The sequence below is a fragment of the Notamacropus eugenii genome, chromosome 1, assembly GCF_028372415.1.
Source record: "Notamacropus eugenii isolate mMacEug1 chromosome 1, mMacEug1.pri_v2, whole genome shotgun sequence".
Classification (NCBI taxonomy): domain Eukaryota; kingdom Metazoa; phylum Chordata; class Mammalia; order Diprotodontia; family Macropodidae; genus Notamacropus; species Notamacropus eugenii.
The window spans coordinates 473,833,830-473,857,043 of NC_092872.1; the positions used below are offsets into that span (position 1 = coordinate 473,833,830).

At 44.0% G+C, this 23,214-nt stretch overlaps 1 protein-coding gene across 5 annotated transcripts in view; it reads left to right on the forward strand.

Moving 5' to 3' along the window:
* GNAO1 (G protein subunit alpha o1) overlaps positions 1 to 23,214 on the forward strand; it is a 245,181-nt gene that overhangs the window by 207,233 nt on the left and 14,734 nt on the right. For 3 of the 5 annotated variants that reach the window (XM_072632279.1, XM_072632281.1, XM_072632282.1), the window contains exon 6: positions 1,451 to 1,580. In XM_072632279.1, coding sequence (XP_072488380.1) covers positions 1,451 to 1,580 — 130 coding nt within the window. Of the gene's footprint in view, positions 1 to 1,450; positions 1,581 to 7,938; positions 8,093 to 16,886; positions 17,536 to 23,214 lie in introns of those variants that run through there. The other 2 variants (XM_072632280.1, XM_072632283.1) reach the window with 1 other exon arrangement.

The window sequence follows — 23,214 nt, forward strand, 5'->3', positions numbered from 1 at the left end:
CAATTCACAAGAACTGAGGAGGACACATGTGGTGGGCCTAAGGGATGGACAACTTTGCCCCCCAGCCCAATAATCTCTTTCATGTTCAAAAGGTCTAAAACTATGGACAAAGGGTAACATAGCCATCCTCTCCTCAATAGAGCACCCATCCCTGAGGAGCCTGATTGCCCTGCCTTTGCTGTTAAGACAGGCTTTGTGCCAAATGTGCCATGAGTACTCTGCGTGCTATGTTTATGGAGAATGTTGTCAAGAGTCCATAGCTATCTGGGAGGATTAGAGACACCTCCTAGTTGCCATCAGAGGCTGGGCCCACCCTGCCATGAGCTGGATGAATCCTGTTAGCTCCTAGATTCATGAAAGATGGTCCAGGGTGGGATCATGGGGTTGGAGTCAGGTGATTTCTGAGTCGCTGTCTCTCCAGGACCATTCCCAAAGCTACTATTATTTAGGGGGCCTGGGAAAGACTGGAAAGTTGCTTTGACATCAGATTGATTTGCTTTGTTCACTCCCAATTTAGACTGCAGACCCTAAGAGCTAAGGGTGTGGCTTTTTCTGCAATTGGGGCAATGCTGATCCTGTCTCCCAGAGCAGCCCAGGTTAGCCTCTCTGTTGCAGTCAGTATGGATGCTCTGGAGCTGTTGTGTCATCTGTAAGCTTCTCCCATCATCATTCCCCAACCTCTTCATTTGTTTTGATTGAGATCAATGAAATTAATCCAGTTTTGAAGCAAAATGAGGTTCTCCCCCCCCCAGGACTCTACTGCTCCTGCTGTCCTTACACATACTGAAAGGAACAGGACCAAGGAGTCAGGAAGCTGAGGTCCTAGAGCAATTCTGCCCCTAACTTACTATGTGACCTTGAAATTGTGACTCCCCACCCTGTGTCTTAGTTTCTTCATCTATAAAATGAGGATAATATTGACCCTAACTGCTTCATATTTTAAGGGTTGAATAAACACAAGATAACTTCAAAAAATTAACACCACCATATAAATGTCAAGGTTTGTCATTCTTATCTTGAAAGAAGAGGGCTCCCCAAGATATTTTTAGGTTCATCCCCAATGAAATTATCAGAATCTTGAGTGTGATCCAAAGTATTGTACTCTTCTGTACTCCTCAAGGCTTTGGGACTAGCCCTAGAAGGACAGCGGCTCAGAAATCAAGTGAGAGGGCACTCACTTCAGAGAAGAAAAGTTTTGAGGACAGAAGGTTTTTATGGTTTATCTGTCAGATGCATTCTTGCCTTCAGGAGACATGCCAAGCCCTTGGACAATGGTTCTAAAAAGAAATTCTCAGTCTCCTGTCCCCTTCTCCCATATACATACATCATTATGAGGAGGGAATAGGGTAAAGGTTGGTGATTCAGAGAGAGGAAGTGACCTAATGCTCCAGTCCACTGCCTCAGTTAATGGAATCATCCCCTACTCTCCCCATCTTTTTCTGTTTCTCAGGCTGTTTGATGTTGGGGGCCAGAGATCTGAACGCAAGAAATGGATTCACTGCTTCGAGGATGTCACAGCAATCATCTTCTGTGTCGCTCTGAGCGGTTATGACCAGGTGCTCCATGAAGATGAAACCACGGTGAGTGCACGTCCCCAGGAGGATATTGGCCCTGGGCCTTGTCCTTGGCTCTTGGTGGGAGCTTAGATCCTGGCTAGGGGGTAAGTTCTCTGTGGTCCACTCCAGAACCTGAACCTGGAATAGGGAAGAAGGAAGAGTCAGTTTCAGTTAGTGTTGAACCCAAGATGGGGGTGTCTTTGTTAAAGAATGCTATGGTTTTCTGGTTCCTGTTTGGCAAAGGTCACCACTTAAGAGCCAATGCAGAAAAAGGAAAAAAAATGACAACACTCAGGAAGACTGAGATTGCCATAAAAACTCCCTGTAGATTTCTTAAAAGAAGTTAGGCCTCAGGAATCAGCACTTTGCTCCTAAATCATATAGTTGATCAGAAAGAAATCAGTCAAGCCCTAAAAGAAGTCAATCTATGGGCAAATAAAGAAAACACAATGGAAACTATGGTCCATAGCCATGGTAATCCCCTCTTAGACTTTGCCAGGAAAGCCATTGGTGACTGTCCCTTGTCAGAAAAGCTAAGGTCTTCAGAGAGTACTTGATACTGGATAGTCTAGACTAATGAATGTGGTACCTACTGAAACTTGATCTTAACTGGCTCATGTTCTAGTCAGAAGAAAATTACTTGATACTCTCTGGTACCAGCCTTAACCTAGAGCAATTGTTCTTAACCTGGATTCCATGAACTTTTTTTAAAAAATATTTTGATAACTTTATTACAATATATAATTGGTTTCCTTTTGTAATCCTATGTATATTATTTTATGCATTTAAAAAAATGTTCTGAGAAGGGGTTCATAGACTTCACCAAACTGCCAAAGGGTCTATGATGTAAAAAAAGGTTAAGAACTCCCATGTCTAGAGCAACAAATATAATTTCAAGGATGGCAAAACTGCCTGCCACCAAAATGCTATGAGTTAGTCTTCCTACAGAGCATTCTTCAGAGTCCTTTCATATAACCACATCCCATCAAGTACACAGCAGAGGCCTTGCTCCCACACTGGCCTGCCTGCTTCAATCAACATGGCAGCTGTGGAAAGCCAGTGTGGTATCCTGGATTGGCCTTTGAGCCAGGAAGACCTGAATTCAGGTCCCACCTCTAAAACCTACTAGCTTGTGACTCTGAACAAGTCATGTAGCTTCTCAATACCTCAGGTAGCTGGCCAAGATGAAAAGTCACAGAGTAGGTGCTGATCTGCATTGGCAAATAGGAAGTTCCTTACATAAGTAAAAATTACAGGTTTGATCAAAAAACAACATTCCTACCCCTCACCCCTCAAAACAGCAACTGTACTCAGAGCCACCAATGAGCACTAAATGTTCTGAGGGCATTGTCAGAGGTAAAATGGGAGCTGGGGTGACATCATTTGTACTTTTATGGGAAGGCAGTGGTCACTTTGTTCATTTGTCTTCAAAATGAGAAGTGAATAGGCCATTTCTTTTATTGAATCGCTATATGCTCCCTACCAGCGCTGATGATGGTGTGGTAGGGAAGTAACATGATATGAGAGAAAGAGCCCTAGACCAACAGTCAAGAGATCTGAGATATAACGTTGGTTCTTTCACCTACCCCCTATATGACCTCAAACAAGTCACAACCTCTCTGTGCCTCATTTTCTCCATCTGTCAAATCAGGATGAACTTTGCCCTGCCTCACTCCTTGTTTTAAGGATCAAATATAATAGTGGTCACAAACACTCTTTTAAAAGTGTAAAAGTACATTGAAGATGTAAAATAGGATTGGTATTTTGTGTGTGTGTGTGTGTGTGTGTGTGTGTGTGTGTGTGTGTGTGTGTGTAGAGGAGACACTACTTGGGTAAATTGAAATGGACCAATTTTGGTTGCTGGGTGATCCATTATGCCCAGGACACATATCCAGGGCAAGCTTCATTCCTCAGCCCTAATCCATCTCTGAAGCTAGGCTTCACCACCCATCCTGCCCAAGAAAAGGGCTTTATTCAGATTCTGCTATGATAACTTCAGAGCTAGAAACACGGTGGGGACTTGGGGATGGGAAGATGTTGAAACTCTTTTTGAAATTCGTTCATCCTGTGGTTCTATGGCTTCTCCTGGTAAGTTGCATGGAAAAGATGCCTGAGCCCACAATAACATCCTCTGATGGTAGGGAGGAGACATCAGATATTGACTTCCTCTTTGTCTGAGTCCATGTGGATTGCTTTTCAGGAGGGTATTGCCCAGGACTTCCTGAAAGCCAATCAGTGTTTGCATTGGTCTTTGGTTGCCTTGGATAGTGGAAAAGAACTGTGCATCCCTGAGGAATAGATGAACTCGTCCTTTTATTGAACTGATGCTCATTCCTCATTAACATTAACAAGGGGCCATTTTAAGGGGCCATCTCTGATGAGATGGGGAGACTGTCAGGATAAAATGGGAGGACCTTTGGATCAGAAGTCCATTGATCTGTCCTGGTCTTGGCTCTCTTACCAGTTCACTGCATGAGCTTAACAAGTCACTTAATCTCATATTCCTACACAGCATTTGGGTCCTCATCATCCTTACTGGAATTGGAAACTGTTTCCAGGGTCTGCCTTTGGCGTTGTACATACAAATAGCCACTTTTATGCTTTATACTTTTAGCAGTAGCAGAACCTGCCTGACTTGCAAGATCTACACACCATTATTCTGATGTTAAGTCCCAGAATCCACATATATAAAGGTAAAGAACTAGCACGGAGACCTTAGACAGTGTAAAAATAGATTGCAGACAGGTATGCACTGTAAGGAGAATGAACAAAGATTGTTTCTATCCCAATGGCATTGTGTTTTTGGAAGCCGAGTGGGCTAGAATGGGCTGCGAAGAGCAACTGAGACTTGGGGCGACATAGGGATAGTGGGTCAGGCTGGACTCAGCAAAGATGGGATGGCCTGGGATCAGGTATAAAGGGCAAGAGGATGGAGACTGGATTGCATTGTTGAATGCTTTTAATTCACTCTACTGTAATATCTAACCTACAAAAAAAAAAAGTCCTCATGTTTGACCAAAGTGAATTTATAATCATATTAATAATAGAAAGGGGTTCTTGGTTGTGGAACTTGCTTGAAGTACAGATATATTTCTAGAACTAAATATGAGGTGTGGGCTGGAAAAAAAAGATTCAAAAATCCAAACGAACTTTTAGAAATGGCTCCGTAGTGATGGCAAAACATCTGGGCAGCACCATGCCATCTGGGTTATGCTACAGGTAACCTGATGCCTCTGGACTAATCCTGGAGGATCCAAGTTCTAAGAGTATCAACCCAAGGTGGTCCTACTTGAGGTCTGGAATCCAGAATTTTATTCTAGTTCCTAGCATACTTTAGTAATTGTGGGTCTTCTCTTGGCAATTTTATCTTTTCTCTGCCACTCATGAGCTGATAACAAGGGTTCCTGGGCAAACATATTTCTCTCCTTATTTCTGTCTTTTTCTTCCTGTCCTCCCCCTCTCCCTTGCCTTTCTAATATTCTTTCTGCCTCTTCACTCCTAACCGGAGCCCAGGGAGAGACTGAAGGGAGGAGTAGCAGGGATGATTGATTGGTTGATGAAGGAGAACAATCTCAGTTCCTTTCTTACCTTCCCCCACCTTTAGACTCGGGGGGAACCAAAGGAAAGTCTCCTCCCACATTCCTTTCTTCCTAACAGGCAGCCTCTCCCCACCTTGAAGAATGTCACTTTAAAAAAAAAATTAAGCACTCAAGATGTCAAAAATAAAAAGCATTTAAGAACTTCTGTAGTGCATTAACCTTCTTCCCCCAGTGGGCAAATGGAGCCAAGAACCAGCAGCACTAGAAGTGTTCAGATTTTTCAAGATGGGCTGGTTTGTTTGGTGCCATCTCTTCAGAGACAAAAAGCATTGAGTTTTGTCTGGCCCACCTGCAGAGGGGAGTGTTGGGGCCAGGCTAGCTCCAGCACTCGTTTCCCTCCTTGCTAGGTTGTGTCCTGACTCATGTCTCCAAGGGTACTGGAGTCACCTCTTTTTGAGAAGTCCTTGAAGTCCAGGCCTCATCTTGTACACTCAGGACCTTCTGTGATGCTAATGCCATAAGGGACGTCTTTCTTCTCTGTATGCAGCAAACCCTGAGGCTCCCAGAAGGCCAGTTCACCCCATTTAAAGATGAGATTAGAAGAGAAGGAAAAGGGGATGAGGAAAAGTAGAGTGAAGAAAATGAGTTTTAGAGCCCCTCTCCCATTATGGGCAACTAGGTGGCACACTGGATAGAACGCTGGGTTTGGAGTCAGGGAGACCTGGGTTCAAATCTCACCTCAGACACTAACTGTGTGATCCTGAGCAAATCATTTCATCTCTATGTGTCTGTATGAAAAATGGAGATAATAATAGCGCTTGCCTTGTGGGGTTGATGGGAGGATCCAGTGAGATAATATGTGTAAAGTGCTTTGCAAATCTTAAAATGCTGTATAGATGTTAGTTCTTATTAATAATTGGTTGTTATCGATACAGAATGGAAACATTAACTAGATGCTATAGCTGGCGTGGGAGTGGGGAAGATGAGAAAGAGATAGATATAAATATAGACATATACACATCTTATATACATATACATATTATGTATATACGTACTTACATATATATATGCACACACATACATATATACACATATGAACATAGGTATACGAAATAAGGTCTGTGCTGTATGGAGCTTGCAGTGTGATAGGAGAAAAAGGATAGACACCCATAACCACCCCCCCAGCTGCCTACAGTCTGTGGGGTCAGGCCTCCAGTACAAACTTGATCTGGGAAGAGAGGGTTGTGAATCCCTCTTTGCTACAAAAAGGGAGAAGAATACAAGCCTGACCAGCAATCCACACATTGGAAGTACTCACGGGCCTTCTACCCCAGGCTGAGAAGCTGCTTCTGCCTAGGATGGGGGCCAGGGACTTGTCAAACAAGATACTTTTTCTATGTTAACATAATACCCACTCTCAAAATACAAACTTCCAGTCATATGGGCCCTGACCCATAGCTGGTATCATCCAGAGACAGAATCCAAACTCCAGTGGGGAAGGCCCCCCCCACCCTGCCTGCCATCACCCTGGGACTCAGGGGTGCCTCTCGTCCTTTCCTGGAGAGCACAGCTCGGGCATCAGCCCCTCGATCCAAATGTCTCCAGGTTTCTGCACACCACAGCCTTTCCTCCACTACCTGCTCTTATCTTCCCCAACAAAGAGCAAAAGCTGAGCATATTTTGAAAGAGCCACCAAATCTGTCAGGTATGAAGCCCTTCCCCTAAATCAAGCCAATCCTATGAAGAGTTGAAAGCAGCAGAGGTTTGGGATGATACAGGGTGACTTTGCTGTGAATTCCCTTCTTTCCCCAGGAATCAGTCACTTTGCTTTCATTTGTCCTTTTCATTATCCTCTTTCAGTCTTCATCTCCATAGCCTATAACCCCAAAGCTACTCTGGCTTCTGTGCATTTAAACCTCAGGACTCATTGGCCAGCAAGTTAATACTCTCTCCCAAACCACAGGCTAATATGGACAGGTTAGCCTACTGACTCCCAGTCCGACCCCTCTGACTGTCATGCGTTTTTTTTCCTATTATTGTTTCTGCTGACCTCCTATTTTTTTTTTTTTGTTCCCCTGACCTCCTTTTTTTTTTTTTAGTTTGGTTTGTTTGGTTTTGTTATTTTGTTTTGTTTATTCTCCCCCAACTTTTTCTTGGATCACCATCCAAAGAAACTCATCCCCACCCGAAATCCACTGATCAATTTCCCTTCAGTCCTAATCCAGCCAGGCTAAAAAGTAACCACTCAGTGGGCAGAAGTCACAGCAAGATCATTACCGAGATGTCAATACCCCCTTGATGTCTGCTTCCAACTCTGGATTAATTCGAGGATCTCACCGGTCCTTGGTTAATGATATCCAACTGAATGCGTGCAACCTCCAAACCCTGCTGGCAAAATTGAATGAGAACGTGATAAAAGAAATCTGCATGAGCCATGTTTCCATGTAGACATGTTCAGTGGGCGACAGTAGTCCCTTTCCCCTTTACATGCATGATGCATGACCACATATATTTACATATATATGAGCTGGAATCCTTTAGATTGCCCAATCTCCCCTACCTATCACACCCCTGAAACAGTCCTGCCCCAGCCCTGCTGTTCTTGCCTGTGTGTTGAATGGAGTAGGGACCGCATTCGTGTACGTCTGTGCGTACCACCAGTCCTGTCCAGGACTGCATTCTGTACCAGTCCTGTCCAGGCCACACATTGTGTAGCCTCAATCGACTCTCCCTTTGCTTTTCTCGTTGTCGATGGTGATTCAGCTGGCTTGGATCCCTCTGCATGTCGGGTCACTTTTGGGGGTGGTACCCTTCCCCTCACGCTTCTCTCTGCTCTGTTACAGAACCGCATGCATGAGTCTCTCAAGCTCTTCGACAGCATCTGTAACAACAAGTGGTTCACCGACACCTCCATCATCCTTTTCCTGAACAAAAAGGACATCTTTGAAGAGAAAATCAAGACGTCACCACTGACCATCTGCTTCCCTGAGTACACAGGTAAGGCAGGGGCTTCTCCAGGGGGCAACATAAAGCTTATTGAAGGGGGGATCAGCTCTCAGTTATTTGGACTCATGCTGTAAAACAGCAGATAATCCAAGACACCATATAATCCAAAAATTCTGCCTGGAGAATGTATTATGCTGAGAGTTTGCGTGCAAACATTTTCCCTAATGCCATCTGGCCCAGACAAGAATTAAAATGGATATAGGTTGTCAGCAGCTGAGGTCAGTCACTATTTGTAATCTTCTGCATATAATAGCAGTAGAAAGAGAAAGGGCCTCAGAGCCAGAAAGCATGGGATTCAGGTCCTGCCCCTTACACATAATGGCTGTGAGATCTTGGGCAAGTCACTTAACATCTTAATGCTCTAAACAATTTTCTAAGACTATAAACCAACCTTCCTTGGTAGAGGAAGTTTCCTTATCTGGAAATAATCTGGGGCAGCTAGGTGGCAAGTGGATAGAGCTCTGAGTCTGGAGTCAGGAAGTCCTGAGTTCAAACAACACCTATTACCTGTGACACTCTGACCAAATCACTTAACCTTTATTTACCCTGCTGAAAACTGGGGATAAAGATAGCACCTACCTTCCAGGGTGGTCATGAGGATCAAATGGCATAACATTTTTGTAAAGCACTTAGCATGGTGCCTGGCACATATTGGGCCTAATTTAAAAGTTCACTGTTATTATTATCATAGGATAATAGATTTAGAGCCAGAAGGGATCTTGAAGTCTCCTTATTCTACCAATGAGGAACAGGTCCAGTGTGATAAAGTGATTCACCATAGTCAGATGAGTAGTGACAAAATCAAGATTTGAACTCAGGTCTTTTGACTCCAAATGCTTTTCCCATTTTACCAATTCTCTGTCTCAACAGAAACAAAATCACAGGTCCAGTCCCTATCCATATCCCTTTAGAGAATGGTAAAGTGAAAAAGTTTCTGAATTTGGAAACAGAGGACCTGGATTTGAATCCCAACTAAGCTACCTTCTATCCATGTGACCTTGAGTAAACTGCTTCACCTCTGGAGGCCTCTGTGTCCTTCTCTGTACAATGAGAAGAATGGATTAGGTGGACCATTAAGACCCCTTCCAGTTTCAAATGCTCTGATCCTATAATTTGCATGGGGATTCTTAGTGACTGACCATGAGCAATCTTTAGAAACACTGAGGGATCTCAGGCCCCCCGGAAATGAGCTCCAGAAGCTCAGAGAACACCCATGAGGGAGTGAGCACCAGTGTTGGGAGAGGGGACAATGTAGGGTCCCCTAAGGCGGATGTGCCCAGTGTCTCCACCCTGAGGGCCTCCGCCCTAGTACAAGTTAATGGTGCTTTTGGTGGTCAGAGAGAAAGAAGCCTGTTCCCAAACAGTGACGTCTCCTGAGCATATGGTATTATGTGGAAAGTTGACAAGATGAACATCAAAGCCCCCTCATGCTATTCCAATCTCTCTGTGCACACATGGAGGGGCAACACAACGAGTGGGGTGGTCAAAGCTCCGTGAGGTTAGTTAAGAAGGCTTCCTAAAGGTGACTGTTAAGCAGCACTTAAGAGGATACAGAATGATAATTAACAGAAAGAACACTAGATTTGGATTCAGAGGGTCTGGGTTCAAATCCTGCCTCTGCTTTTTACTCTCTGTATGACTATGGGCAATGCTTTAACTTCTCTGAGCTTCGATTTCCTATTCTGCAAAATGAGATTGGATGAACTCCAAGTTCCCTTTCAGCTCCTGCCTAAATGGCCTCTGTGCCCTCTGGCTATAGCTCAGTGGGGCTCCTGCTTGCTTTGTTTGTCTTTCCTGACCCTGTCCACCTCCCACCTTCAAGAGGCCTTGAGTTCTCTATAGAGCAGGAGAAAGCAAGTAACGTTTACTGAGCACCCCAGGACCCTGAGGAACCCACCCCTCCAAATTTGGAGGGAACTGGGGGAAGAGGGAAGGAGGATAGCAGTGAAATCACCCACAGGATGGACCAAATGGACAGGTCTTAGATTGTATCCTTGTACTTTGTGCATAGAAGGCCTCACTCTACTTATCTTGAAGCAGGAGATCAGCTCAAATGGAATAACCTATGAAACTGGGCCCTGTTAAGGCACTATTGGATTCCATCGGCCATGTTTTCCACAAACCTTCTAGAACCAACTGTCACTTATGACCATTTTTTATCCACCATAGATTGTTTATCCCAACAGTAAATTATCCCAATTCTCTGCTTCTCCTCCTCTATCTCCATAATGGGAATGTTGCAGGCAGGAGACTAGTAAGGACCATCAGTCCATCAAACTATTAAGAAGAGGCTTGGACCAATGATTAGGCCTACAGGGAACATAAAACTATTTTCCAGGGTTTTTTTAGTCCCTGGAATCTAATGAGCCCTGCCACCCTCAGTCCCAGTTCACACATGCAAGACAGAGTAAAGGGTCAAAGATCATAGATCTAGGGCTGAAGTGGACCTTAGAGGTCATTGAGGCATAGACTTAGAATTATAGATTTAGAATTAAAAGGGACTTTAAAGGTCATTGAGTCCAACCCCCCATTTTACAGATGAGATTACTATGGCTGGAAACATTAAGTGACTTGGCCAGGGTCACATGGGTAATAAACATAATCATCAGAATCTGACCTCAAGTCCTCAGAGCCAGTGCTCTTCCTATACTAGGCTGCCTCTGATTGAAGTACTGGGCCCATGGACTACAGTGACGTGGGCTCATTATGCTGCCTTTCAAGGGAAGACTGTTTTGCATGCTAGTTCTAATGTCACCCAGAGGTGATTTAGTTAGCAAGTGACCATTTTTGTCTTTAAAAGTATATACTATTTATTTAACAGATATATAAAGGAAGTGTTTTATATATAATATATATGTATATACATACACATATATATGCATACATACATACTACATATATATATATATATATATATATATATGAAACAGATATATAAAGGATAGAGAGCCAGCTTTGGAATCAGGAAGACCTAGATTCAAGGCCTGCCTCTCACACATCCTGGACAGAACACTCAGCCTCTCAGTGCTCTAAGCAGTGCTCTGACTATGAGGTAGAGAAAAAGACATAATTTTCATTGACAGTTTCCTCACCTGGGAATTCCCTGTGCCAATGAAATCGCTGGTCTAATCCCTTTCCCTATTAAGAGGTACTATTTTTGAAGGCTATTGAACAATGGAACTCTGAACTACCATCTGGTTTTCTATGGTCTTGGGCTCAATAAAGGAGAAGGGAGGTATGTTTCCACGTGGTATCTCAAACCCCATTCATTGTGCCAAATGGCAGGGTCTTACATCCAGACAAACTTCTTTTCCCACCCCTGGACAGGGCAGATTGTGGGATCCTCAGTCCTTAAGCAGCAAGATCCTCCCTATCTTCTTGTGTCCTTGAATGCTCTACCTCTCAACATTCTCCCTGGAGCAGCATCTACTTAGTTATACCGCAGAAATTGGAGCCCTTTCTGAGATATGTGGAGAAACCCTTCAGCCAAGCTGCTATTTTTTTGTGGCCTCTTTTACTTACCATCAACCCTCATCGCAGCATATCAGCCTGTGTGACAGATATGATACCTAATGGATCATTAGATATAAAATCCTGAGACCAAAGGGCCCCTCTCTACTGAGGCCAGCTCTGGAGGGCTTTGCTGTCCCTGATCAGGTATGAGGGCATGCAGGCAATGATGATCAATTTTGAGCCGAGTTTAGGGGACAGATACAGAGGTTGGATTACCCTGCCCAGTGCCCAAGAACCCAGAGTAGCAAGCAAATCCCTCCCCCCCCCCGGTCCATATTTGCTGCCACTACTACCAGGTGGTTGTTTGGTCACAAAGAAAATAATTCATATTTTCCTTTTAGATGGCAGAAGTAGATATAAAGTTGAATTACAAACATCCCTGGAAGATGAAGATCAGATTGCAGGGCTGAGCCCCAAAGCTCCTACTTCCCAAAGTTATCACCCTGCTTTATATTACTAAATCTGACCTCCAAGGAAATCCAGCTGTGCCCCCAACCTCTGGGCTGAATGTCAGCAAACCTCTTCCAGAATTCCACTGAGACAAGGTTGGGGCTAAAAAGCTGATTTATTAGGAAATTATGGGAAAGAAAGAAGGGAAATAAAACAAAATAAGGCACAGAAGATCAGAGCTAGTGTAATATAAAGAGAGAGCAAGAATCTTCCGTTTAACCTTGTCTAACCCTGTCTGCAGAGTCTTATTCTCCACCTTGGTTTCTGCAAACAGCTAGCAAAAAAAAAAAAAAAAGGTGGGCGAGGTGGGGGTGGAGAAGACTGCTCCTGCTTCCAAAAGAAAACCATTTCTTGGAAAGAAAAGACATCTTGCAAGTTTGAGCTCTGCACCCTTGGGAGGCAAAGAAAAGCTTTCCCTCAGTCACCTTAAGCAGCTAGTGAACCCAACAGAAGAGAGTTGGACTGGAATCTGGAAGATTCCAGCTCATAATCCTGCTGCAGACACTTGGTAGCTGTGTCACCTTGGGCAAATCACTTAACCTCTCTCAGCCTCCTTTTTCTCATATGTAAAGTCGGGATAAGGATAGCAAAGTTGTTGTAAGGGCCAATTAAACAGCACATGCAAAGCACTGTGTAAATGTAAATCATCATCATCATCATCATTATTATCATGGCCTCCAAAACTCCCTCCCCTCAAAGGGTTTCTTTATTCATAGGAACTGCAGTGTTAGCTTGCAATGAATGAATGACCATTGATTCAGGACTTATTAAGCACTACGCCTAGCAAATAATAGGCACTGAATAAGTGCTTATGAAATCTCCGGAGGGGATCTGACCAAGGGGGAATCTCCTTATTTCTGATAGCTATACCTCTCCTAGGAGCAGCTAGGTGGCACAGTAAATAGAAGGCCGGGCCTGCAGTCAGAACCACTCATCTTCCTGAGTTCAAATTCAGCCTCAGACACTTCCTAGCTGGGTGACCCTGGACAAGTCACTTAACTCTATTTGCCTCCGTTTCCTCATCTGTAAAATGAGCTGGAGAAGGCGATGGCAAACCATTCCCAGTATCTTTGCTAAGAAAACCCCAAACGGGTTCACAAAGAATCTAAAACAACATAACAAGAATGCCTTACCTGAGGTCACATTGGATTTTTTTTAGCTGCCTATTGATTCATATTGAGCTCACAATCTACTGAAATTCTGAAATATTTTTCAAACTAATTTCTGTCGGACCATGTCTCCTCCTTCTTTTACTTATGAAAGTGGGTTTTTTTGAACACTAGGGAAAGATTTAGGATTAGGAGGTGGGGCAAAGTGGAGATAGTCTCCTCAATTTCTTTTTCAGTGATCAGAGAAGCAATATGGTAAGGTAGATAGAGAGCTGGCCTCAAAATCAGGACAGAAGGTCCCACATCTGAAACATCCTTAACCTCTAGGTGCTCCAGAAGACCTTCTAACAGTCTTAAGTTGAAAAATAGCTGAGCTGCACCTACACTGGTAGAGGAAGTTTCCTCACCTGGGAGTTCCCTTTACCAGTGAAATCATGAACCTAGTAAATATCTTCACCAGATTTCATCTTATCAGATTCAGGGCAAATCAGGCTAATTTGAATCCCACCTCGATTATACAATTTGTAAGCTATCCCTCCTAGCTTTGTATCATCTGCACCTTTGGTCTATGCCTTGATCCAAGTCAACACACACCCCCTGGGGCACTCCACTGAAGACCTCCTGCTTAGGGAAATCAAACCACTGACAGCTTCTCTGAGGCTCACCATTCAACCAGTTCCAAATTCATCCACTTTAACCACCATCTTACCTCCTTCTTTTCCATCTCTTTAACACTCTGCTCTAGAATCCTGTCAGGAACTGAAAGCAAAATCACTGCCCTATAGCTTGCAGACTTGGCTCTGCTCCCTTTTTTGAAAATTAGAGCATTTGTCATTTTCCTGTCCAGCAAGAGCCCTTCAAGGCTCCATGATCTTTGACAGATATCATGGACCTTGGTTCAGCAGTCACATCTGCCAGTTCTTTCAGTACCCAAGTGTGCATTTCATCTGGAACAGGTGATTTGAATTTACCAGTCAGCTCTCTTCCTCGCTTTTTACATCTCTTGGGTTTGCTTCCCAGTTAGCCATTTTTGCTCTGTCCTTTTTCATCTAAAGATCATTTTCCTCCATAGAGAAAACAGAAAAAAAGTGAGAATTCTGCAACTTTGCTTTTCTTTTGTTAGTTATCATCATCCCATCTGCTGGTCCTGTGCCTTCTTCACTCTTTCTCTTTTTCTCAATATGCTTAAAAAATGATTCTAAACAAAACCTATTAGTTGTCCATAACTTTCCTTCTCAGCCTCAACCCATTCTGGGCTTTGGCACTCCTGAGACTATTATTCATCTTCTTTTCCTTGCCCTTGTTTCCATCTTCTGTGCATATCTTTTTAAAAGTCTGAGTTGATGAGTGGATTCTTTATAGATCCACAGTGGTCTCTTTGGATAACTCCTAGTTGCGTCTATAGAATTTTTTTCCTTTTGTGTCATCAGAAATTCACTCTTGAGATTTTTTCTCTCTTCGTGGGCTGACTTCTCCTATGGAATTTTAGCGTATAGCTGCTTTTCTCTTACATTTGAGAGGTTTAGGCACATTTGTGGTGCTTGATCCAGGGTCCAGAACTGATAGTTATACTCTGCTTATTACCATTTACCTCTCTTGGTACCCAAAGCTTCTTTTTCTCCACCAAAACCACTTGCCTCCCCCATCAAACAAAGGGGCTTCCCCCTTTCTTATTTAGTCTCTTGCACTAAGAACTCTTCAGCATCTCCCAGAGAAGCAAAAGGCCTAGATAATCTACATATTCAATAAGGAATTATTTCTGTTCTTCCTGCCAATCAATTTAAATGTGCCAAGGGCCAGATTGAGAAGTGGTGGAACAAGTGACCAACAGTATGAATAGCATTCAATAAACATTTATTAAGTGACTACTGATTTCACATCACTGTTCACCACAGGGTGAGATGAAAAACTGTCCCTATCCTCAGAGCTTCCAGTACAGGAGAAGTAGAAGACACCAGCACAAATAACCATAATACACAATTCCGTTGCCAATGCAATAGAGAATTACAAAACAAAGTATTCTGTGATGGTCAGATGCAGTGGTCCTTGATGACTTGGGCAGTCAAGGAGGACTTCTTGGATGAAGTTGCATCTGAGTTTGGAAAAAAGAAAAAGGGAGGAGGACATTCAAGGTAATAGCTTATATAACTATATTGTATAGCTATATAATTTATATAGCCCTTGCTATTTGCCAGGCATTGTGCTACGTGCTTTACAAATGTCATTTATTCTCACAATAAATGGGAGGTAGATCCTATTATAATATCTTCATTTTGCAAATGAAGAAACTGAGACAGGCAGAAGTTAAGTGACTTGCTCAGGGTCACACAGTTAGGACTTGATTTGGACTTGGGATTCCTGACTCCAAAGAATAGTATGAAAGAAAGAGTTAAACATTGTTCCTAAGGGGAAAATGTGCCTACTTTCTCAGGGGTGCAGATTGCGTAAGATGGAATAACGTAAGATGAGTCTAGAAAGTAGAGAGATATTCCATTTTGGAGGGCCTTGAATACCAGGCAGAAAAGTTCACATTTTATTCAGTAGGCTACTGAAAAATGGAATGGGCTGCCTCCGAAAGTGGTCAGTTCTGCCTCCCTGGAATTTTCCAAGCAGAGGCTGAAGGACCATTTACCTATCACCAGTGCTGTAAAGGGAATTCTTTTTTTTCTGCTATAGGTTGGACTAGATAGTGGCTGAGTTCCCTTCTGAACTCTGAAATTCTGTGAAAGGTTTCAGGGCAGAAAAATGATCAGCTTTACATACAAAGCTTTACATACAAAGATTAGTCCAATAACATGTAAAGGATGGATTGGAAGTAGGAGAAAGAGGAGAAAAGGAAAAAGGAGAAAATGGGAAAGATGTATTGGGAGACTATTACAATAGTGCAGATAGGTCATCCCAAAGGCATGTACTAAGCTGGTAGCAATGGGAATAGAGAGGAGGTAGCGACTCAAGAGACATTGCAGAAGTAGGATCAATGTCTCTCTCCTCTTGGTATCCCTTCAGGAATCAGCTTAGGCGCCATCTTCTCCTAAATAAAGCCTTCCCTGATCCCCCCAGTTACTAATGCTCTTCTTGCCACACCCTACCAGAATTACTCTGTATTTACTTATCTATGCACATGTTTTATCTCCCAGTAGAGAGTAAGCTTCCTGGGGACTGGGATGGTTTCATTTTGTCTTTATATCCCAAGCACCTTGCACATAGTAGGTTTTTAATACATGCTTGTTGAATTGAATTGAATTGGAAAGTCAGAGAGAACCTCAAGGCTGTAAATATGGAAGCCAAGTTGAATAGTGGTTCCATAGGCAGGAACAGTGAATTCAAAAGAAGAAGAAGGTTCAGGGAAAAGGTAATGAACTGGGTTACATCCAGGTTATTGTGGAATCTTCTGTTCTGTTCTGTTCATAAACAGAAGAGGGCCTCATTTCTCTGGTGTGAATTAGGCATGGGCTTGTCTGAAGATAGAGGAATGAGTGAGATGGCATCCTAAGGAATGCTCAAGGGCTTTTTCAAGGAATTTTATTATCTTCATTATCATCATTGTAAAGGATCAGACTTAAACCAGGAGGAACACATACCTGACTGCAGTTCTCTAGATGACCATCCAGATACAACGCTATTGACACAATACATGAGAGCAGAACTTGTAGTTGTCTCCAAGTGGATGCCATGGTTACTATGACTTAATTCTATCTCTCTTTCTCTTCTAGGCCCCAACTCCTTCACTGAAGCTGTGACCTACATCCAGTCCCAGTATGAGAACAAGAACAAGTCAACCAACAAGGAAATCTATACGCATATCACTTGTGCCACTGACACCAATAACATCCAATTTGTTTTTGATGCTGTGACGGATGTCATCATCGCCAACAACCTTCGTGGCTGTGGACTCTACTGAGCCCCTAGGCCCCCAACCTGTCCCTGAGACTTCCCCAGCCCTGTTCCGCCTCCCTAGTCCCCTTTCCCTTTCCCTCCTTGGAACAAGAGTGTCTATACCATTCATATTACTCTTCCTCACAAAGAAGGAAGAATGGAGGGAGTGGGGTGAGGGAATGGAAGGAAAAAACTCCCTCCTATCCCAACCTCATTACCCCTTTCAAGGCATGTCATGTCCAAGTTCCTCTCTAAGCCTTTGTTTTTCAGATGTAGGATTGGAAGCCAGGATTTGTGGTAATCATGGCAGGGTGAAGGTGCCAGAACAGTAGGGGACAAGAAGGGATGAAGAAGGGGACAAGCAATGAATCCATTCATCTGCTTCCCAGGCTCACTTTTCTTAGCTTAATCTATTGAAATATGTATTGTAAAGGTGGCTTCTTTGGGCCTTCAGATTGGAAGGATACAGGTTTCTTGACTACTGTTCTTGGTTTCTGGGTCTTTTTCATTTTGCTACAAGTTTGAAAAACTCCTAAGACATAGGCCTGATCAAGTATCTCTTTGATGGGGGTTTCTTCCTAGCTACACCAGTGGTGGTCCTTATGTTTGAAGCAGGAAAGGGTCAGTGCTTCGTCAGGGATATTGATGGAAAGCAGAAGCAACCATTCTGCTCTTTGCTCATATCTCTCCCCCCAGGGGCAGCATTGGTACCAAAGTCCAGGATGGGATGACCTTCCTGGAACCCATCAGACCATTAATGTGTTCAGGGGTTTGGGCTGTGCCTCCCTTCACTCACTTCTCCTTCATCTACAGAATGCAAATGGTCTAGATTCCTCCCTAGGACCTCAGGCTCTCAAGGATTTGCTCCCCAAGGGTTGGTACCACCCCTATACTACTGGTCTTCATGACTAGTCACCAAATGATTTCTGTTCCTTGACCTGCCTCCACCTCTGGGTAAAATCATCCACATTGACAGCCCCTAATGAGGAAGCGAAGATGGTAGGGGAGGGGGCAAAACAAACCTGCATGAAATGTTGGGGCTCTACTGACTCTCTTTTATTCCCATCTGTCCTTCCATGGTACAAGATCCATGGGAGGCTCCATGGACTCCATCTTGAGAGCTCAGTCTACAGCAGCTATATTTATGGAGGGGCTATGGAGTAGAGTTGAAAAGTTGCAGGTTTGAGGAAAGAGGGCATCAAGGGAAAAGGCAGGAGAGAGAAAGGAAGGAGTGTCCACTTAGAAAAAGCAAAGGATCCAGAAGGATTTATAGTGGAAAGTCCAAATCCCCTGGCCATTTTTCTAGTAGTATCACTAAAGCCTAGAGGGAGCTGTTTTTCTACCTTCAATCTATTCCTGGGGAGTTTGCTCAAAGGATCTTGGGGCTCTGGGGGAGAGAGGGAAAAATGAAATAGTCTTGAAATAGCGATTCATGAAAGTGTTCTGGGCAACTGTTGGCAGTGGCTTCCAAAGGACAGGTGCCTTATATGCCTATAGGACCATATGGACCTCCCTGTGCCCAGCCAAGAAAGCACGGAGAGAGCATCCCAACCCACCTCCATCATCCTAGTGTTGTCATGGGAAACCAATGAATTAATCAATTTTTTCAGGCTTCTGGTAAGTAGGGGGTGGAAAAGGAGGGGGATTGAGGGAAGACAGGGTTCATAATCCCTACGGAATTATCCCTCTAGCTAGAAGGAGGAGAGTAGTTGCCTGAACTGAGATGTAAGGCATTCCTAAGAGGTACCTAGAAAGGACCCACCAATACCCAACTCTCCTGAAAAAAAGACTTGATTAGGCTTCTTTCATTCAACCAAGTAGTCAAGAACCAGGACCTAGGGGTTGGGAGGCTTGATCTGTCTTGGAACTTTCTCATCTTTCCAATGCTGAAACTTTTCTCTGATCCTAACACACCCCAGAGAGTGGGTTCAGTGGAAGGCTGGGAGCTCAGTTAGTGAGAACATTGGCGGTGAATGTATCCCTGTAGGTGACAGGACTGGTGGTCAACTCCTGGCCATGGAATTACCTTCCATATTCTCTAGGCCACATTCAGTGTCACTGACACAGTGGAGCCCTTTGGGGCCAGCTGATGACATTTGACCAGAAGACCTGGAGATTGGAGTTTGCCCCTTCTGTGTGTTGTACACAGTTCAGCTGTCACAGTACAACCTTTTACCATGATTTCCAATCTTACTACTTCTGTAGAAATGTGCCCATCAGTATCTGAGTAGTAATAGCCTTTTGGGAGAAATATTTCATTCACATCCTCTCTTCCAGGGACTGAAAACCTGGATTTTGCCCTTTGCATGATTTCAAGTACTCGGTTCTGAAGGGGAGCAGTCCAAGAAAAAGCCCCCAGAGAACCAGGAATGCCTGTCCCTAGTTCCTCTGTATTTGCTAAGATGCCCTTTGGCTTCTCCCATGGCCTTACTGATCTGGTTTGGAGATAGTAAAAGGAGGAGCCACCAAGAGGTGGTGACTGTGGGTCTCCAGGTAGCTACCTCAGTGCCAAAATGCCAGTGGGCCTGTTAGCTGATAGGAGTTATTTCTCAATATGTCTCCTCTTCCCTTTCTCCTCCACCCCTGGGTTGTGCTTAGCTGAACCTCTATGGGCCTCCCAGTGAATAGGTACAAAGCACAATGAAGGAAATTAGCATTTACTGGGTGCCTGAAATTACTTCACCTTTCCCACACACACACACACACCCCCACGCCCCGGAGGCCCCAATACTTTTGTCACTAACAATCAGTGTTGTGCTGCTCATTTTGTCCATCGATCATCTGAGTGACATTTCTAAAAACCTATCTAGTGTTAACAGCCCCTCTGCAGGGCAAGACTCCGCCACAGGGTTTGGGGCATTTAAGAGAAGACAAAGTGACAGCCAGTTCACTTAGCATCTCACCTCCATGCCACTGTCTGTCAGCGTGGTCACCAGGGTCATGAGAGCCCTGAGGGGAGCATCATAAGCTCCCAGCATAGAGGCCTGGCTCCTGCTCTCAGCCAGTCCAAGGTAAGCACTGCCTTGCTGTGCGACCTCCAGCAAATCCTTTCCCTTCTCTTGACGTCAGTGTCAAAATGAAGCAGTTGGACTAAAGGGAATCTCCAAGTCCCCTTTCAGCCTTGACCTTGAATCAGTTTGGTGTGGTAGATAGAGGACCAGCCTTGGAGTCAGGAAACCTGGGTTCAAGTCTCACCTCTGACACATATCAGCTATATGACCATGGGCAAGTCACGTAATCTATGAGAACCCTCTAAGATTAAGTTACAGATGAGTTTCCATATCAGGAATACCAACAAAATCACTGCTCTGGACCCAGAATGATGAATTTGCCTGGCATTCTGGGCAGTTCCTCTCCCAACCTTCCTAGACTGCCATTCTTATCACGCTCCCCCATGGATATCTCCAAACCCCCGTTGGAGACATACGAGGCAGTGAAATGAGCTCCAGGTCCAGAGTGAGGAGTTTTGTCTTTGTCCCTGTGTGTGACCTTAGGCATGGTACTAACCTCCGGACCTTAGTTCCTCATCTGGAAAATGAGGTTGGATTGGATGGTCTCTGTGGTCCTTTATCCCTCTTTCTTCTGATCCATGCTACCTTTGCAGAATCTTTAATTTCATTCAATTATAACTTCCAGCACACCGCCTGTCTCCCCCACCCACCCCCCGACCCGGACTAATTTCACTGGCCCCTGGACCCAACCAGCCCAAGCTCTGGTAGAAAAAGATGTCTGTTGACTGTCAGATAGCCTGGCTTTGTTTCCCAGGACACAAACACCCACTTAATAACTCAGTAATTTCCCCCCTCACCACAGACGGTATAATTATATACTCTGGCCTGGGAGGAATAATGACAGTGGTGCTTGGTTTCTGTCATCAAAATCAGTGTAATCACAAGAGCCAGAGAACACCATGTGGGTCTGTCCCAGGGGCCTGGAGCTAGCCCCAGGAGCCCAAATTACCCTGTGCTCTGCACCCATGGCTCCCCTAGCAGACTCAGTGACACAGAGTCCTCCCAAAGCCCTGGAAGTGACATTTCATGAAGACAGATTAACTACCACCACCACCCCCACTCTGGTTAAGGGCTGAATGATAAGAAGCAAGACTTGTCCTATGCCACTCTCGTACTCCCCGGAAGGGTGAATAGTTCCAGAGTGCTCCCTCTCTCACGGGGATTGGTGATTTACAAAAGAGGAGTCTGGAGAGGTCAGTTCTTGCTTAACCAAAGGAGTGACTCTAATGGTAGCATTTCAGGCCCCACATAGGCCAGGAGAATAAAGGGAATATTTTTTTAGTCAAGGAGACCTTTGAAGTCAATGGTGTGCTACAGCCAGGTGCTCCAGCATTGTTAAATTTTCAGTGAGAGCATTAATATTTCAGAAATCTGTAAATGTTAAAAATCAGGACTTGATTTATTTTTCTGTTGATTATCACTCTAGACTTAAGAAAGCAAAGGAGAAAACATTGATTATTCAGATTAGACTTAAAATTATGTCCTGTGAACATTTTTTAAAATTGGAGAGCTGATTGTTAAACATTTACTAGGAGACCTTTGGCTTGTAGTGTTCCTCAGGAATTTACTAAACTTCTTGAGGGCTCGGTTTTTTCCTTTGTTAAGTGAGGAGGTTAGTCCAGATGATCCCTAAATTCACTTACAGCCTTACTTACATCAATGATCCTGTGACATCACATAGGTCTCTGTCTTCTTCACCTGGTTGGCTCCTAACATGGTGTTAGAAAAGGAGCGCCCCCACTGGAAGGTGTTCTGGATCTGGAGTCAGAGGGCCTGAGTCAAGCCCCATCTCTGATGTTTACTTAGCACCTGTGTAATCCTGAGCAAGTCATGACCTCTCTAGGCCTCAGTTTCCTCATCTGTAAAGTGAGGAGGGGACTAACTTCATGGCCACAAAGATCCCTTCTACCTATAGATCTTTGAGACATCAATACATACTAACTATGGGGTCTTGGGCAAGTTGCTTGATTCCCTGAGTCCTTGTTTTCTTAAATGATAAAGGAAGAGGTTGTGCCAAATGACCTTCAAGGTTTGGCATTGGTTGGTCTTGATCAAGCCCCTTGACCCAGGAATTTCAGCTCATCTGTCTGGATTTTCTTTAGGGATGTTTGATTGGAGCACTGTTGTTTTGGAATGCTGAGAAAATAGGGTGAAAGACAGGGGTGTACTAAAGCCAATTCATATCAGAAAGCTGATTGTTAAAATTTTAGAATGAGCATTTACACCTTGGAAATTGGCAAATGATACATATCAGGGCATGATTTATCATTTTGTTGATTGTCTAGACTTAAGAAAGTGTTGGAGAATATGTTGATAATGCAGATTAAAATTAAAAGTGTGATGTGAAGTTTCTTCTTCTGGAGAGTCAGGTGTTAGACATTTACCAGCACTCCCCTAAAAAGAACTTGCAGATTTGCTCACAGTTGCCATAAGAGGAAGGGGACTTCTATGTCTTTATCAATATCTTTAAAGCATCTTTCTAAATTAAAAACTAATGTCTTACCAGTCCACTCTCACCCCTTACCCCTCGCTCCCTGACCCATGACCCAGGTAGGAAAGAAGGTGAAACCAATCCCTTTTAAAATCAGCTTGTCCTGGGCAATCCTCCTGGCAAGATTGTTCTAAAGCCAGAAGTCACCTGTAGGAGCCAGAGGAGGTTAGTTTTCTTCTCAGAGTGCTGAACAAGTGACACCTGAGCTCTTTGGTAAGTTAGGGGAATCCCCAAAGCTATGAAATGGTGGTTTGGAGGTGAGCCCAGTTTCTTTCGGCATTAGGACCCCTCTCATCTTAGGGCTTTTGAATATTAGGTCTTTGGCAATGGGTACAAAAACCACACTAGCTACAGGAATCAGCCAGTTTGTGGTAGTTGTCTAGCCACGCAGATGGGATAGTCATGGGGTAAGTCACTGGGAACTGGTTAGAGTGACAGCAAAAAGGAGATGGAGGCTAAGGAATGCTACTGGCCTGTGGTTTGTGAAGGTTTTCATTAGCACCACCTTTCCCAATGACCCAGTCTCTACCAAGGTCCTTTCCTTCTCTCTGCATATCCCTTACTGGAAAAGTGGTTTCTGGACAAAGGTCAGAATTCTTGGGAGAGATCAAGAGCTGACTATATCTCACCCTGAGGAGGCCCCACGTACCCTTTCTTCTCTTT